Source organism: Microtus pennsylvanicus, chromosome 9 (genome assembly GCF_037038515.1).
Source record: "Microtus pennsylvanicus isolate mMicPen1 chromosome 9, mMicPen1.hap1, whole genome shotgun sequence".
NCBI classification, from domain to species: Eukaryota; Metazoa; Chordata; class Mammalia; order Rodentia; family Cricetidae; genus Microtus; species Microtus pennsylvanicus.
Genome location: NC_134587.1, coordinates 11732063 through 11748987, shown reverse-complemented (window position 1 = coordinate 11748987; position 16925 = coordinate 11732063). Strand labels below are relative to the sequence as shown.

At 37.2% G+C, this 16925-nt stretch overlaps 1 protein-coding gene across 10 annotated transcripts in view; it reads left to right on the top strand.

The window, feature by feature from the left end:
* Positions 1 to 16925, top strand: part of Dync1i2 (dynein cytoplasmic 1 intermediate chain 2) — a 52506-nt gene that overhangs the window by 11159 nt on the left and 24422 nt on the right. For 4 of the 10 annotated variants that reach the window (XM_075984918.1, XM_075984919.1, XM_075984914.1 and 1 more), the window contains 3 exons: positions 6508 to 6598; positions 11329 to 11388; positions 13774 to 13889. In XM_075984918.1, the coding sequence (XP_075841033.1) occupies positions 6508 to 6598; positions 11329 to 11388; positions 13774 to 13889 (267 nt within the window). Of the gene's footprint in view, positions 1 to 5718; positions 5737 to 6507; positions 6599 to 11328; positions 11389 to 13773; positions 13890 to 16925 lie in introns of all 10 variants that reach the window. The other 6 variants (XM_075984923.1, XM_075984922.1, XM_075984920.1 and 3 more) reach the window with 3 other exon arrangements.

The window sequence follows — 16925 nt, the reverse complement described above, 5'->3', positions numbered from 1 at the left end:
CCATATCACTGTTTAATTGAAGGAAGTCAGTCAGGACAGGAACTCAAATAGGACAAGAACCCGGGGACAAGAACTGTCCCCAAGGCTTGCTTAGCCTGTTTTCTTATAGAACCTATAAATTGGCTGCCCCCCCCCCCCCATCAATCACTGCTTAAGAAAATGCCCTACAGGCTAGCCTACCCACAATCTGATCTTCTGGAGACATTTTCTCAACTGAGGCTTCCTCTTCTCAGATGATTCTAGCCTCTGTCAAGTTGACATAAACTAGCCAGCACATTTTGTTAGAGCAGCAAGTGCTCTTGACAACTGAGCCATCTCTCCAGCCCCGGGATCTTGATTAAGTATAATCTTACTATTTGACATGGGAATATTTAGAATTTTTAGCCTCCTGTAAGAGTACAAAGTTGGATCTGGCCAAAAGGAACAGTTTAGTGCACAGTAAGTAAGCAGGATTTGGGAAACAAGCTAAGTGTCATTGCTTTATTGTAGCTTACAGTACTTATAAATAATGTAAATACGAGATCATGTTTACAGCAGAGCATAAGCTGATACACAGAATTAAGAATATCCTTAAATAGCTGCTGTGGCCTGGACTCTGTTTAAGATTTTAGCCTTTCCAAGTCCTCGTGGATCACTTTGTTATTTCTAAACTATTTTCCATCTCTTAGCTGATTTAACATAATGAAACCAATAAAGGGCTAAACACATTATGGTGATATTGTTGCCTTTAAACATTAGGCCAAAGTGGGGGCAGGGACGGAAGGACAAGAGAGATGGCTCAGCAGGTAAGACTGTGTACTCTAGCAGAAGACTTGGGTTAGATTCCCAGCACCCATGTAGGTAGATTACAGCTCCCTGTAATTCCAGCACCAGGGGATCTGATGCCCTCTTCTAACTTCTCAGGACACCTGCATTCCTGTGTACTGTGGCCACAGAAACATACACATAATTAAAAATAAATCTTAAAAAACAATTAGGCAAAATGCATTTCATAATCCTTAAAACATACACTTATAACCCCAATATTAATGCCTAGCACTTCTTTATAATTTGTCATGAAGAGTACAAAATACAGATAAAGTTGTTACTGGGTTTTTTTTGTTGTTGTTGTTTTTTTCAATAATTCAGTTTCAAACAAACAAACTAACAAGCAAACCCAGAGGCTGGAGAGATGGCTCAGCAGTCAAGCACAGCTGGTACTCTTGCGGAGGACTCAAGTTCAATTCCTGGCACCCACATGGTGGCTCACAATCATCTTTAACTCCAGTTCCAGGGGACTAGACTCCTTCTGACCTCTGAGGATACCAGGCAAATGTGATAATTTTTTATTTTTTATTTTTATTTTTTATTTTTTTTGGTTTTTCGAGACAGGGTTTTTCTGTGGTTTTGGAGCCTGTCCTGGAACTAGCTCTTGTAGACCAGGCTGGTCTCGAACTCACAGAGATCCGCCTGCCTCTGCCTCCCGAGTGCTGGGATTAAAGGCGTGCGCCACCACCGCCCGGCCCCGTGATAATTTTTTAAAAGTCTAGTTTGTATCATGACCTAACGTATGGACATTTGTTTTATTTTCTCTATAAAAATTTCTTGAATCACTATCAAACATATTTCTCTTTAATATGATTTTTCTTTTTTTTTTTTAAATTCAATTTTTTTTTTCTTTTGAGATGGGGTCTGATTATGCAGTCTTGGCTGGACTGGAATGCACAGAGATTTGCCTGCCTCTGCTTCCCGAGTGCTGGATTAAATGTGTACACCACCATACCTGACTAGTTCTTTCTCTTCTTTTTCTTCTACATCTTTTTCTTCTTCTTCTTTTATTTTTTAAAAATTTATTTATTTTATTTTATTTTTATCTTTTTTTTTTGGTTTTTCGAGAGATGATTTCTCTGTATAGCTTTGGAGCCTGCCCTAAAACTAGCTCTTGTAGACCAGGCTGGCCTTGAATTTACAGAGATCCTCCTGCCTCTGCCTTCCGAGTGCTGGGATTAAAGGGGTGTGCTACCACTGCCCAGCCTTTTTCTTCTTCTTAATGTCACTAATAAAACCTCTCATCATATTTGCTGGTAGATTGTTACTTAGTTGGCCATTTGGCTGGTTTTTGTCTGATTGCTCACATTTTTATCCCTGGTGCCAACACAGGCTACACTTTATTTTTTTTTTTTTTTTTTTAAATATTTATTTATTTATTATGTATACAATATTCTGTCTGTCTGTATGTCTGCAGGCCAGAAGAGGGCATCAGACCTCATTACAGATGGTTGTGAGCCACCATGTGGTTGCCGGGAATTGAACTCAGGACCTTTGGAAGAGCAGGCAATGCTCTTAACCACTGAGCCATCTCTCCAGCCCCCCAGGCTACACTTTAAATATTTGTTCAGTTTAAGACCTACTTGGAAAGACCAAACAAAAGACACCCTTCTTTAAGATGTTGTAGGCAAACACACAGCAGATATTGAAATTTGAATATTTCCTAGAATAATGTTTTAACTTTTTTAAAAAATATTTATTTATTAATTTATTATGTATACAATATTATGTCTGTGTGTATGTCTGCCGGCCAGAAGAGGGCACCAGACCCCATTACAGATGGTTGTGGGCCACCATGTGGTTTCTGGGAATTGAACTCAGGACCTTTGGAAGAGCAGGCAATGCTCTTAACCTCTGAGCCATCTCTCCAGCCCCTAATGTTTTAACTTTTAAGAGCTAAGTTTAAGCACAGCATTGCTAGTTAAGTATTGTTTTCCTCTTCTGAATTTTCTTGTAACTTTTGGATATTTAAAATCATATTTTTAGAGAAAACACCATCCATGTTGCCAGGTCATTTTTTTCAAGTGTAACTTAATTTTTAAAAAGAATTTCATGACAAAGAATATTTGTTCTCTATGGTTTTTTGTTTTGTTTTGTTCTTAGAGATGGAGTTTTTCTGCATAGTCCTGGATGTCCTAGAACTGACTCTGTAAACCAGGCTGGCTTTGAACTCATCTGCCTGCCTCTGCCTTCTGAGTGCTGGGATTAAAGATATATGCCACCACCACCCAGCTCTTTATGATATTTTAACACTATAAGATTATTTTTATTAACTTTATTTAAATAATTAATGTTTGCCCAGGCATGGTGGCCCAGGCCTCTAAGACCAGTGCTCCAGGGGCAGAAACAAGCAAATCTCTTGTGCATTTGAAGTCAGCCTGGTCTACAGATTGAGTTCCAGAACAGCCAGAGCTGTTACACCGAGAAACCCTGTCTCAAAAAAGTAAACAACAACAAGAGCAAAAACATATAAATATTCATTATCAGAAGAGGGGTATTATAAATGGAGAAATTAGTATTTCAAAGGTTAATATTTAAATCAATGTTTCATAGAAGGACAAAGGATGTGGATAGCTTAGATGTTCAGTTTTAGGGGGAGCATGTGTCCGTCCACAAGGGGAATGAGGCATGAGTGTTGTGTGTATTGATGCCGTAGCCGGGAGACCTTATGGCCGTGGGTGTGTCCACTCACCATCTCTGCCAGCGTTCGCAGTCTCTGCACTCCCCTGCCGTGGCTGCCTGTCTCTCTATGCTCTTCCTGGCAAATGCACTTTTCCCAGAGTCTCCTTAACCTCTGAGGCTTCTGTGAGTGGTGGACCAGAGCTAGTGTTCATTTTAAATCTGAGTGCATTTTTAGCTCTTTATGGCTAAGAATATTCTAGTTATGCCTTCACTGGTCAAATTCTGTAATGTTAATTTTATATCTTGGAAAACCAAGGTCTTAGGTGGTGGGTAAAGCCTTCTTAACAAAGCTTTTTTGTCTGAGAGACTGAAACAGTTCCTCATTTCAGTGTTATTTATGTGATCAGTGTTTTGTTTTCATTCCGTACTTCTTTGGTGCTGTCTTTGAACTTCTGTGTAGCTTAAATCCATTAGCATATTCATATGCTCTGACAATGCAAAACCTGTTATTGGCTTTTTTATAAACAGAACTTGAAATAAAGACATTCTGATCAAATCACTCACTATCTTACTAAGCAAATCATATGTGAAATACTTGGTTACATATTACTACATATTAATGGCTTATGATATTTTTGAAGCCAATTATATTTACAAGCCACCGTTTAAAATGAATTCCAGAAGTGAGTCTTTTCTAAGACTTAGTAGCTCAAAAGTTCAGAGTCTTCTCCTTGAATATGCTGTCATTATTTCAGTCATTTGTTGAAGTCTGAGAGTGTAGTGGCATTGCCTCGTTGCATAATTCCCATATTCCTTTATTTTTTTCTGAGACTAATTGAGTACCGTGTGGTAGTCAGTTAGTTACCATTCCCTTGTTTTACATTAGCTTTTCAAAACCACCCTTTGATAACAGTGATTTGCATTTCCCAGGTAGTCCCTTCTGAGGCACATTACTTTCTGTTACAAGATGAAGTTAGTCAGCTAGATAGGAGCTCAGACTCTGTTGTGTGTCCTCTCCACCACTTGGCTTTAAGCAGCCTCTGAGCACTGAGAACAGAGTTTGGGGATGTTGGGGAGGAGATCTTTTTCTGAGTGCACGTTTAAAGTCACAGTGATATTTCTCCTGGCTGAATCACCGTGAGAATTTGGTAGCCCTGTCACTCTTGATTTTTTTTTTCTGAAACATTCATTTCAGAACTGGTTAATATATTTTATTTTTGTACATGCAATTTCTACTTAACCTATTTCTAAAGAGTTTTGCTGACATTTTTAATGCAGTCTTCACAAAGTGAGTTATGATTAAACTTATTGAATAGAATCATTGATACTTGAAATCACCAGAAAGAAGAAAAGACAATGAAAATGAAAAATATTTCTGATGCTTTCTACCAGAGAAATATATATTAATAATAACTTTACTATTTTCCTCAGTCTTTCTCATATGTGTCTGTAAAGAAATTTGTTTCTCAATTATAAAATTATATATATATATATATATATATATATAATTTAAAGAACATAGACTTACTATATTGGAGATCTTTGGTATGGAAGTACAGTGCTTAACTACAATTTAATAAAAATGTATTTGTGTGTATAGCACAGTAGACAAGCAGCTGTTACACAGTGCCATCCTTGTGTGCAGCTCCCCGTGAGGGGACAAGAAGACAAGGATTTTCACACCGCTACTTTACTTTAGATCCATCCCTTGTCAGCTATACTGAATTGTAGGTGCAGCACCTAGCACAGTGCCAGCCACAAGTGAATAGTATCAAGTTCCACAGGTTGCCTAGTGGCTTCTCTTACATTTAATCAAAATGTTAGAAACATTGGTTTTGTTTTTAATACTGTTTGAAATACAAGTAAGGCTCAGAAAACAAACATTCTAGCTGTGGCTTTTTCCATATATTACTGATTATATAATTAGGAATTTACCTTTTGTTTAGTAGATATTAAGTGAAGTCAGAGCAACATGAAATGTGTTAGTCACTTAATGTTGCACACTGAAAGATTATTTTTAAAAGATAATTGGGATTGGGGACATTTGTGGTAAAAAGAAAATTTAACCAGAAGGTGGCAGTGATGAGCCTCCTGTACTTCCTACTACGGTAATCAAAAAGTTTTCCAAATGTCATAACATGAAATGTGCATGTTTAACTGCTATTACATGGTGTTGAAACATTGGAGAAAAACAGTTGCTATTGCTTTATAAACTATGAAGAATGTATGTTTTCTCTAAGAAGGGATTAAGAATATTTTGGGTGTCTGTATCTTTGTCTGTACGTTCAGTTTTTTCTGAGTACTGGGGTAAGAAGTTATCATACATCTTACTGTGTGTAATTTGCATGTGTTGCTTTATGTTATGCATCATGTCTAGAAGGCATGCTGTTTTATGGCCTGCTTGCATTTCCCATCCAAATTGCTGGAAACTAATGAATGTTTTAAAGGAGCCATTCCTTTATCTATATCCTTTCTCTAAATTGCCTATTTTCAATGGAGAGAAATGGATTGATCTTAAATACTAATTTTTTGAGGCACTAGGGATCAAATCCAGGACTTTGCGCATGCTCAACAGCACAGAGCTACGTCCCTGATCCTAAAATTGTTTGAAAGAAAATTATTAGACAAAGTTTAACATTTTAAAACAAATCTTAGAATATTACTTGAAGCATATTTCAAAGTTTTAATTTTGGCAGGGTAATCACAATTAACACATAAAATAGGATGGTCTTATAAGAGTGATGTTAAAAAAGCAAGAAGGAATGTTCTCCTTTGAAATTAGTGGCCGCCTTTGGTGATGGACAAGATGAAGATACATCTTTGCATAATCGTGCCCTTTAAACATAGAAAGCCTAGGTGCATCTTGCCAGAGAAATTGCATGAGTCCTCAGCATGATTGTTGACTGTCTTTTCCCCTTTCTTCCTGCTGTTCATTTTCACCCATAGATTTCTGTTGTTTGATTTCTTACCATTTTTCCTTTTTGTTAATTGCTTCATGTTGAATTATTTTTGAAACACTGTAAGCTAAACAAGCTCCCCGTGTGGTAACAGTGGATACCTGTCTGTTTCACTGTTTAGTTCCTCCTCCTATGTCTCCATCGTCCAAATCTGTGAGCACGCCAAGTGAAGCTGGAAGCCAAGATTCTGGAGATGGCGCCGTGGGATCTAGGTATATAATTCTTTTTTAATATTTTAATGATAGAACAGAATGCATTCAGTGCCACATGCTGTCAGTGCTTTGGAAGGAGTCTAAATATTTATGTTGACTCATTAGTTACTTCTTAAAATCTAAACAGCATAGAAATACTCTTGTAAATTGGGGTAAATTTTTGCAACAGTATTTTAGCTGTCACACATTTATAGTAAATTGTTAAGTGGTTTTTATGATAATTTATATTAAAAATGGAGGTGTTCATGAATTTAAATTTGTTCTACTTAAACAAATGTACTGGTTATTGTGTGACTGTTTTGACTACAAATAATGTAGAATATCTTTGTTATGCTTCATTCCCAATTGCTATTGAACATTGAAACAATTCAATTAAGCAGCCCAATTTTGTTTTATTAAGTAGCTGATTCTGTTAAATAGATAAAAAATGACCATAACATAAAATATCAGAGCTGGGTAGTTAAGAACACTTGCTGATCTTGCAGAGGACTCGGTTTAGATTCTAGACCCACATCTGTCAGCCCGCAGTCATCTGGAACTATAGTTCCAGGGCATCCGACTTCTCCTGACCTCTGTGGGCACTGCACACACATCTGTCAGCCCGCAGTCATCTGGAACTATAGTTCCAGGGCATCCGACTTCTCCTGACCTCTGTGGGCACTGCACTTACATAAAATAAAACATAAATTATCAGTGTTAAAGAATTACTACCAAGGAAACACTGATTTACTTAGAGGTTGTATTGAGCTTATGTCTGCCTCATAAAACTATATTCGTGCAGTTAGAGTAAATTAAGCTGGGTTTTGTATATGTGTGTGCCCCATACCTCAAAGCAAAATACAGGTGGCATTGAGCACATTGGCCTCTCTAGTTCAGTTTCTGGTTCTTTTTCCTTGTTGAGAAGGTAGAAGTTATCAGATCTTTTTCAAAATGTTATCATGGGATCAAAGAAATGAAATCTTTTGATGTACAATAAATATGAACATGTTAAAACAAAACAAAAACTTTATTTCATGTTTGTTTTTAGGATTCTGCATACATGTTGAAATTTGTTTTTCAGAAATTTAGTAGTATTTCATCTTTTTTCTAAAAGCCATGTTGAGGAAAGTGTTGTCAGTTCTTCCTGTGCCCTGCTTGTGCACGGCAGTTGGCAGTTTCTGTTCAGCAGCACCCCTTCACTGCAGCTGAGACAAGTAAACACGACAGGTCAAATCCACAGTTGATTCAGAGTCCTTATTTGGGGCCAAAGTAAAATATCCTCCCCAAAAAAACATCTTATAGTCAGCAATAATGACTTAACTGGCATGTGCGAAGCCCTAGCTGTTGATCTCCAGCACAAGAAAAAAGGTTATTAAAACTTCTCATCTTTTTTTCCCCCCGTGCATGTGTGTGTGCCTCTCTGATTAAAGATAAAAATAGACAATTAACTCTGAAAGAGAAATGAAACAAACAAAAACCCCACAACAAACTCTGCAAGTAAAAGGGGCTGGATGGCCCCAAAAGTCAACACTATATTCAGTTCCGAAATATCAGATTGTCATTAACAATTGAAGGTACAGAAATGGGCTGGAGAGATGACTCGGCAGTTAAGAGTGCATCTTTCTCTTGCAGAGGACCCAGATTTGGCTCCCAGCACCCACACTGTGGCATACAACCATCTCTAATGCCAGTTCCAGAGAGTCTAATGCTTTCTTCTGATCTCTGCTGGAATCAGACACATATGCAGGCTAACACTCATATACATAAAAATAAAATCTAAAAAGATACCGAAAGCTTGCCAACTTGAATTTGAGATGTGATTTCTGAAAGTGACCAATATAGCAATACTATTGTTGCAGGTAAATGACAACTTTTATTTAAGAAAAAAAATAAAGCTTTCTTTTGACAAGCAATATTACTCTATATAGAAAATACATATAATGAAGGCAGTTTAAATTAATTTTTATGACTACAGCTATTTGGTTTATGCTTCCATGCTCTTTGTTTTTGTTTTTAAGACAGGGCCTCAGCATGTAGCCCTGGGTGGTTTGGAACTGGCTCTGTAGACCAGGCTGGCCTCCAACTCAGACTCACCTGCCTCTGCCTCCACACTTGGCATTTCCACACTCGTCTATGCAAATATGTCAATATTCCTTTAAATACCTAGTAAGCAGCTGATATTTTCAAGTGAAAGGGTTTTTTACTCTTCTACAACCAACATTTTAACAGTGAAAATATTTCTCACATGTTACTGTATTTTCTAAATTCTTTAGTATTACGTGTTATCTTTATTTGAATAATTTATACTTTATGAGCTCATTGTTCCTCCTTTCAAATAGGAATAGAGGGATTATTTTAAAGCATTGTCAGTTTTTTTTAAAGGTAGGTGTAACATTTATTTAATTTTTAAAGTTACTATGAGTTAAAAAGTGTTATCCTCCATGAATAACCTAGAAACTACTAGAGAGGCCTTGGGCTGTTGTAAATTGGTCTGGGAGGTAAGTACTGGGGAGAAAACTGTTGTTGTGTTGAACAAATAGATGTTCATAAAATTGCCAGCTTTATCTTAATTACTGTAGGTTACCATGGAAGACAGATTCTCTGCTTTCACAGAATGCCATTCTAGTGACTGAAACATTAGCTTAAAGATGCTTTTTCTAAATGTTCAAAGGAGATTATTTATCTGTGCTTAATGTAAGGTATATTTTATGACTTTCTGTAATTTAAGAAAGCAACTATCTTGAGAATTTTCAAGGTATTTATTCTTACTAGAGGAAGAAAATAGTTTTTATATAAGTTTAGCAGGAAAGAAAAGAACTTTTAAATCCTAATTCAGTGTCCTGTGAAAGCACTGACTTACCTGAAATAACTTTCAAGAGGGCTGTTTGTCCATTTCACACATAAAAATAGAAACCTGAATTTTGTTGATTTATCAGCAAGTTCCATAATGGGAAGATAATTTGTAGATGCTTAAAACTGTAGTAAATGATGCATTTCTAAATACATGGAGTGCACACTGAGCAGCAGGGATGGTGGAGGAGTGCGGACAAAGGCCCCAGGCAATGCATGCAGTTGTTAAGGTGGCCCTGTGCATGCACCTGCAGCACCTGCAGCCGCTGGCCAGGGAGTCCAAGTTAGTTGTCACAAAGAGGCGAAGGTAGAGTGGACACTGCAGCACAGGCTGCTGTTTAAACGACAGACGTTTCTGCTGGTGCTGCAGATCATTTGCAGGGCAGCAGAAAAGGCTGCGCTTTCAGTTTTGCATGTTGGAAGTTGTGTTTCATTGTTTACTGTCTTAATCACTTTTGTTCTAAAATTTAAGCGATAGCTGTTGAGTCAGGCAATCCAGGCTTATCTCCCCCCTTTCCCCCTTCTTTTGATTAGTTTATTTTTAAGAATTAGGATTATACTTTATATGATTAAAAAACCTTTTAATACATACAATCACTTATTTTGGATGGAGTATTTTTTAGTACTTGCTGTATTCTGAAATGAAGTGTTGCTCAATTTTAGACTAAAATGGCATTCTCAACAAGGAGGTTTATGTTATTGGTCAGCCTTTGTGTAATGTAGAGGCTGTTGACAGAACATTCCTTGGAGACCATCTCATCAAACTGCTTTTGGTTTAACAAAGCCTAAGTTTGTTGCTGTTCCTTGCTCAGTACAAAGTCGGTCTTCACTGCCCTCTTCTCTCATTGCATACATACAACCCTTTTAAAACCCAAGAGCTTTCTTCGTAAGAGGAAGGAGTTCTCTTATTTCATCTAATTGTTTTTCATTGATAAATTATGCAGGCAAGCTGAGAAACCATTTGTTGTATTAAAATTTATAGAATTAAAGCTAGTTGTGTGTTTTATAACTTGTATAAATGAGAGGCAGGTACCCCACAAAATGCTGCTGTTACATGTAGAGCTGCACGATGCCTTTCGTATGGAGCTGTGGACTTGACAAGTATTGCCAACACACAGAAATGCCAGTGCGATAAAGTGCCTTTTTGTCTTAGGTGGAAAAGATCAGATGTAAGATTTGCCCATTTGGCAGTGATAAAACAGCACTGACTTTATTTAGGATTGAGATTCTCCAAAAGTTAGGTAAATTTTTTTGAAAGGGAAAAAAAATCTATTTTTTTCCTAGATAAAGAAATCTTAGTTCTTTTCTAAAGCAGTGACATGTAAGCCCAAGGCAGTGCTTAACCCATGAATTACAGCAAGGTCACACTTTGGAAACGTTAGCTACTTTGTGTCCCAGTGGAATAGTCTTGGTTTTCTTACCAAAAGGCTTATGTGTTGACTCATTTCCTTTACCAGTATGGCAATTTCCTGCACACATTTAAAGCTTTGGGCAAGAATATGTTAACTATTTTTACTAATCTTTTTTTCATTAGGAATCTCAAAACTCTTTTTAACTCTTTCATAGCCTGTTTTGTTTACCATCCATAAATAATGTATATTTGGTTTGTGTGCCGTAGCTGTTGTGTCCCTTTTTGCACAATACTAATTTCCTACATTGTGAAGATACATTGAATTGTTCTGGGTTATATGCCTGAATTCTTAACCACCTTGATGCTTTTTGTGTGCACTGGAGCATTGGAGTGATACCTAGTGTGAGGGCTTTTTTGAGTCTTACTAACAAACACACGTAGTTCTTAGTTGTGAATAGTGCTTTAGTATTAGCCGTTTGTAGACTGCATTTGCTTGACTAACTTCTGACCTTTTTCACTAATGCTTCATGGTTGTGCTACAACCATTTAGGACGCTGCACTGGGATACAGATCCATCAGTTCTTCAGCTTCACTCAGATTCCGATTTGGGGTATTGCATAGATTTATTACCTTCTCTCTTTAATAATTCACTTGCTTCTTTGTGAAACTGTCCTAATTTTACTTTGCTTAAGTTTCTAATATTGTGTCTAGTTAAGACTAGAGTTATGTTTTACTGTGACATCTCATTTATCCTTTTAATTGAATAATTTATCCTTGTAATTGAATATTTTCTGAGTTACTTGATATGAAAATTAATTTTTCTATAATAAAATGAATCAGAAAGTCTAAAGTCCAGAAAAGAAAAGGATACGTTAGTCTCTATGCTCTGGCCCTGGACTCTGCTTGTTTGCTTATTGTATCATGTTTCAGTCATTATTCTGGGCTCCAGTACAAATGAAAGTATTTGCTGTGGCCATTGTACCTGACTAAGATAGCTCTTTTCCCTTGGGGATTTGCAGATTCTGAAATATGTACTTGAACATTGCAGCTGAAGCAAGAATAAATAAGCCTAGATTACATACAGGGAAGTCTGCTTGCTCTGTCTTCTCCTTCTCCTTCCCTTGGTTCCTTACTTTGTAAATGTTGCTTTTGGAGAAGTGAGGTATTACCTTTGCTCTTCTAGAAAGTCTTAGAATTAAAAAAAAAAATGTTGTTTCCTTTTGCTATCAGGTTTATTGTGCTTTCAAGGTAGTAATTTGTTCTTAATAATGTTAGCCCGCCCTCCTTCTTCTAGGTAAGTGAGCGCTTTATTCTTTAACGGTCTGCATCTTAAAAGTCAAGAGTATAAAATTCTTATTTCAAACTTTATTCTTAGACTACTCTAGATTGCTTCAAGTATTCTTAAATTTTACCATTTAATTATTTGAAAATACTTTTTCTCCCATGACTAAGATATTCCTGAAGTAAAAAACACATTAAAAATGTTTCATGGCTCACATAGAGTACCTTAGAGCAAGAATTTTTGTTTTGTTTTTTTTTATTTTCTTCTTTTGAGATGGTGTTTTCTGTAGCCCAGGCTGGCCTCAACTACTGAAACCAATGCTCATGTCTCCCAAGTACTAGGATTACAAATGTGTGCCACCATGCCTGGCTCACGAATTAATTTTTCAGTGTGTTAATTTTATTCCATTTTAAAAATAAAGAATATAATATAGTCATTAAATAAAATGGAAAATATTTATATGTATTAACAGTGACAAAAATTGAAAAAGATATGTTTATAAAATGTGAGACATTTATTTCAGATACTAGGAAAGTTGCAATAATGTCTGTATTAGATGTCCTTTCAAGAGAATTTCATGATTAAGAACTTTTGGCAGTTGGGAAGCATACTTTAGTTTATAATTTAAATGCCTAACAACCAAGTGAAAATTCCCTGAATAGCTAAAACGAGATATTTTTCTTTTGGTTTATATTTCAACTCTCCTGCTATTTCCTCCATTTCACTAAATCAGAAGAGACTTCTGTAGTTTCATCATATTCAAGAAACCTGTTATTTAGGCTTAGAATATTTCAACCTTAGTTTGTTCACTATGAATCACAGATAATATTGACTATGTAGAGTTTGAAAAAATTAGTAATTTATTTTAAAATCCACACTGATGTGATTCTAGTGTCTACTAAAAGTAAGAAGTAGAAAAAATGTCTGTCGAGATGGCTTGGAGGAAAGGCACGCCATGCTAGCCTGGCCACCTGAGTTCAGTCCCTGGAACCTGCATCAGACTGATGGAGAGAGGTGACTCTCGGAGTTGTCCTCTGACCTACACGTGCACACGTGCACACGCACACTATAAAAACTTTTCAGTCTTAAAGTCAGAACCTGGCACTGGTGAGTGCAACTACACAAGGCCTGGGTGAGGTATTTGACTCTTCATAGTTGCTGGTTCTTCCAGCCTACCTACCATGTTTAGGAGTCCATTCTGAAACTCCTATACTTTCAAACTGTCACTCCCCACACCCCTCCGTGTCCTGAGAAATGGCACTACTCACCTTTTGAAAATGAAAACCAGGCTGGAGAGATGGCTCAGTGGTTAAGAGCCCTGGCTGCTCTTCCAGAGATCCTGAGTTCAATTTTCAGCAACCACATGGTGGTTCACAACCATCTGTAATAAGATGTGGTGCCTTCTTCTGGTCTGCAGGCAGACCATTGTATACATAATAAATAAATAAATTGTTGATAGTAATAAAAACACCAAATTGGTTTTTCAAAGGAAAAAGGTGCCCTGAGTGATTGTCTTTTGTCTGTGCTGCCTTCTAATCCTTTTGCTAAGATAAAGCCGGTTCATCTCTCACCTCATATTTCTCTAGTAACACAGGGTTTTACATTTCAGTGCCAGATACATGTGAGTGTTTGTTCTTAAGTTTTGAAAATAGCAAACTTGTTGTAAAATTTATCTTTCATTGTGTTTAAAAGCATTTCTATTCACTCATTTAGACGAGGACCTATTAAACTTGGAATGGCCAAAATTACTCAAGTTGACTTTCCCCCTCGAGAAATCGTCACGTATACAAAGGAGACTCAGACCCCCGTTGCAGCTCAACCCAAAGAAGGTGAGTGTCTGTCCTTAATATGACTGTCGTTAAGACTGTGTTAAGTGAGTAGATTGGGTTGTTCTTTTCCTTATCTTTTATTTTTGTTTTTGGTTTAGTTTTGTTTTTGCTTTTGCTTTTCAAGACAGGGTTTCTGTGTGTAGTCTTGGCTGTCCTGGAACTCATTTTGTAGACCAGGTTGGCCTCGAACTCACAGAGAGCTACCTGCCCTTCTCTCCTGAGTGCTGGATTAAAGGCTGGCACCACCACCAGCCTCTTCTTTTTCTATGATGTTTGGCGTTTAGGGGTGAAGGAGTGTGGAGTGTGGTATATGCATGCACACGAAGGCCAGAGGAGGATGGGTGTCCTCTATCACATGGAGGCCAGAGGAGGATGGATGTCCTTTATCACTTTGCCTCATTTCCTGGACACACAGATTCTGCCTCATTGAATCTGGAACTATACTGGCAGCTAGCAAGCCCCCAGCTATCCTCCTGTTTCTGTCTTTCATAACACTGGAGGTAACAGGCACACACACGTGGTCCTGCCTGGCCTTTTTTTTTTTTAATTTAATACAGGAACATGTATAGACCTAATTCTTAAGCTTCCTTTTATTATTTAAGAATTCTGTTGAGGGCTGGCGAGATGGCTCAGCGGTTAAGAGCATTGCATGCTGGGGCTGGAGAGATGGCTCAGTGGTTAAGAGCATTGTCTGCTCTTCCAAAGGTCCTGAGTTCAATTCCCAGCAACCACATGGTGGCTCACAGCCATCTGTAAAGAAGTCTGGTGCCCTCTTCTGGCCTGCAGATATGCACACAGACAGAATATTGTATACATAATAAATAAATATTTTAAGAAAAAAAAAAAAGAGCATTGCATGCTCTTCCAAAGGTCCCTAGTTTAATTCCCAGCAACCACATGGTGGCTCACAACCATCTGTAATGAGGTCTGGTGCCCTCTTCTGGCATTTGGGCATACACGCAGACAGAATACTGTATACATAATAAATAAATAAATATTTAAAAAAAAAAGAACTCTGTTGATTATTGAGTAGCCTTTAATAAGGGTGTGATTCAGAGCCCTGTGGACAGAGCCTCATGTTAAATGTGGAGGCTCTTAAACCAGAGTACTTATTTTTAAGAGGATTAATTTTTAAAGTATCATTAAAAAGTTAATGGCTCAAGCACAAAGAAATATGATCACTTTTTTTTAGCCAGCTAAACTAATGAGTTAATGTTACACATAAGGAGACTTAAATAGGATTCTGAGTGTAGGTCCACAGTCTCTATCTAAAACCTTTGGGGCAATATATGTATTGGGTTTGTAACCATTCAGCTTTCAGGAAAATGGTAAAGTATATTACCATACATTACAATGTCATTTTGGACATTGACGTTCCAGAAATAAAAGCTGGAAGCATACTAAATGAAATAAATAATAATTACAAATAGCTTCTCTCAAGATCTGTCAGTGTTAGCCACTAAGTAAGTTAGGTTTTTAGAACTGTTGACAATTTGGGAATTTTGCATAAGGCATTGTGGGCACATTAAAAACTACTCTTCTAATGGCTCATGTATAGGGAACAATTTTTCCTAATGAATTATAGAAAATCAAGTGTGTAAATGTAACCTAATGTTTAATTTATCTTTAAATTTTCAGTTAAAAAAATTACAGATAAGTTGAGGGCCCACAAGCTCAAGATTTTAAAAACTTTTTTTATTTTGTTTTGTTTTTCCCCAATTTTGGAATTATGCAGGGTGAGTGGCCTTTAACAGTATTATACTTTAACTTTTAAACTTTTAAAGTATTATACTTTAACTTTTCCCTGAGCCTAGGAACTATTTCTTCTTGCTGTGATGCCTGTGTGTAGCATGTGGTGGGGACTGACTGCCCCCGGTAGTCAGTGTTACCTGTTTAGGAGAACACGCTTCACCTGGGTACTTCATTCTCCTGCTTTCGTGTGTGTTCTTAGGCTCAGAAGGGAAACCATTACACGGTCTCCTGGATAGCCTTCTTGAATTCCATTTTTGTGTCACTAGAGACTTAAGCACGTGCCCACTTTGTGTTCTTTGTGGCCCTCTGATCTGAACTCAGTTGAATCTGTCAGCATCTCTTAAGTATATTATTGAAGCTAGCTGTTTATAATAGTCCTCGAAATGCTTAAATCTTGAGAATTTTTTAATTCTGTTTAAATCAGTGGCTGAAAATCTAACTGTACAGTCCTCACCACACACTAGGTTTTGTATTTCTAACCCTGTCACCAATCTTGAAGGTTGGGGTCTAGAAGACATGGCTCAGTAGGTCAGAGCTCTTGCTGCTCTTCCAGAGATCCTAGTTACCACATTGCGTCATCTGCACTATCTCAGAAATCCTCATCCAGGGTATCTGATGCCCTCTTTTGGTTCCTGTGGCCATGTATACACAGGTGGTACCTGTATGTAGGGCATGTGTGTATACACACACATTCATGCCCGCTCACACACACGCAACAACCCCAAATGTTAAGCCTTGATTCTTTTTTTTCTTAGATTTATTTATTTATTTGATGTATATGAGTGCTCTATTTGCATGTATGATTTTATGCCAGAAGAGGGCATCAGACTCTACTACAGATGGTTGTGAGCCACTGTGTGGTTGCTGGGAATTGAACTCAGGACCTCTGGAAGAGCAGCCAGTGCTCTTAACCACTGAGCCTTCTCTCCACCCCAAGCATTGATACTTATTTACACACAAAGAAGCTTAAAAATAAGAGGTAGTTATCAAAGCTTACCAGCTAGTAACTACTATTTCAAACCACGTTTAACCAATTCTAAGATATATATTGTCTCATGTTGCCACAAAGCAGCAAACTTTGTTTTTGTTAGTAACCTATACTAAGTAGTTTTAAATTTTGTTACAGTCTAATACAAACAGCTATAAATAATGATTTTTTTAAAAAATAATACTATCTTTTTTTCACTATATCTCCTTTTCAAAAAATATTAACTCCAAGGGCCAAGTTTATTGGTGTAGAGCTATAGTTTAGCAATACTTCATTCAAAAGGAGAATGTGGCTCA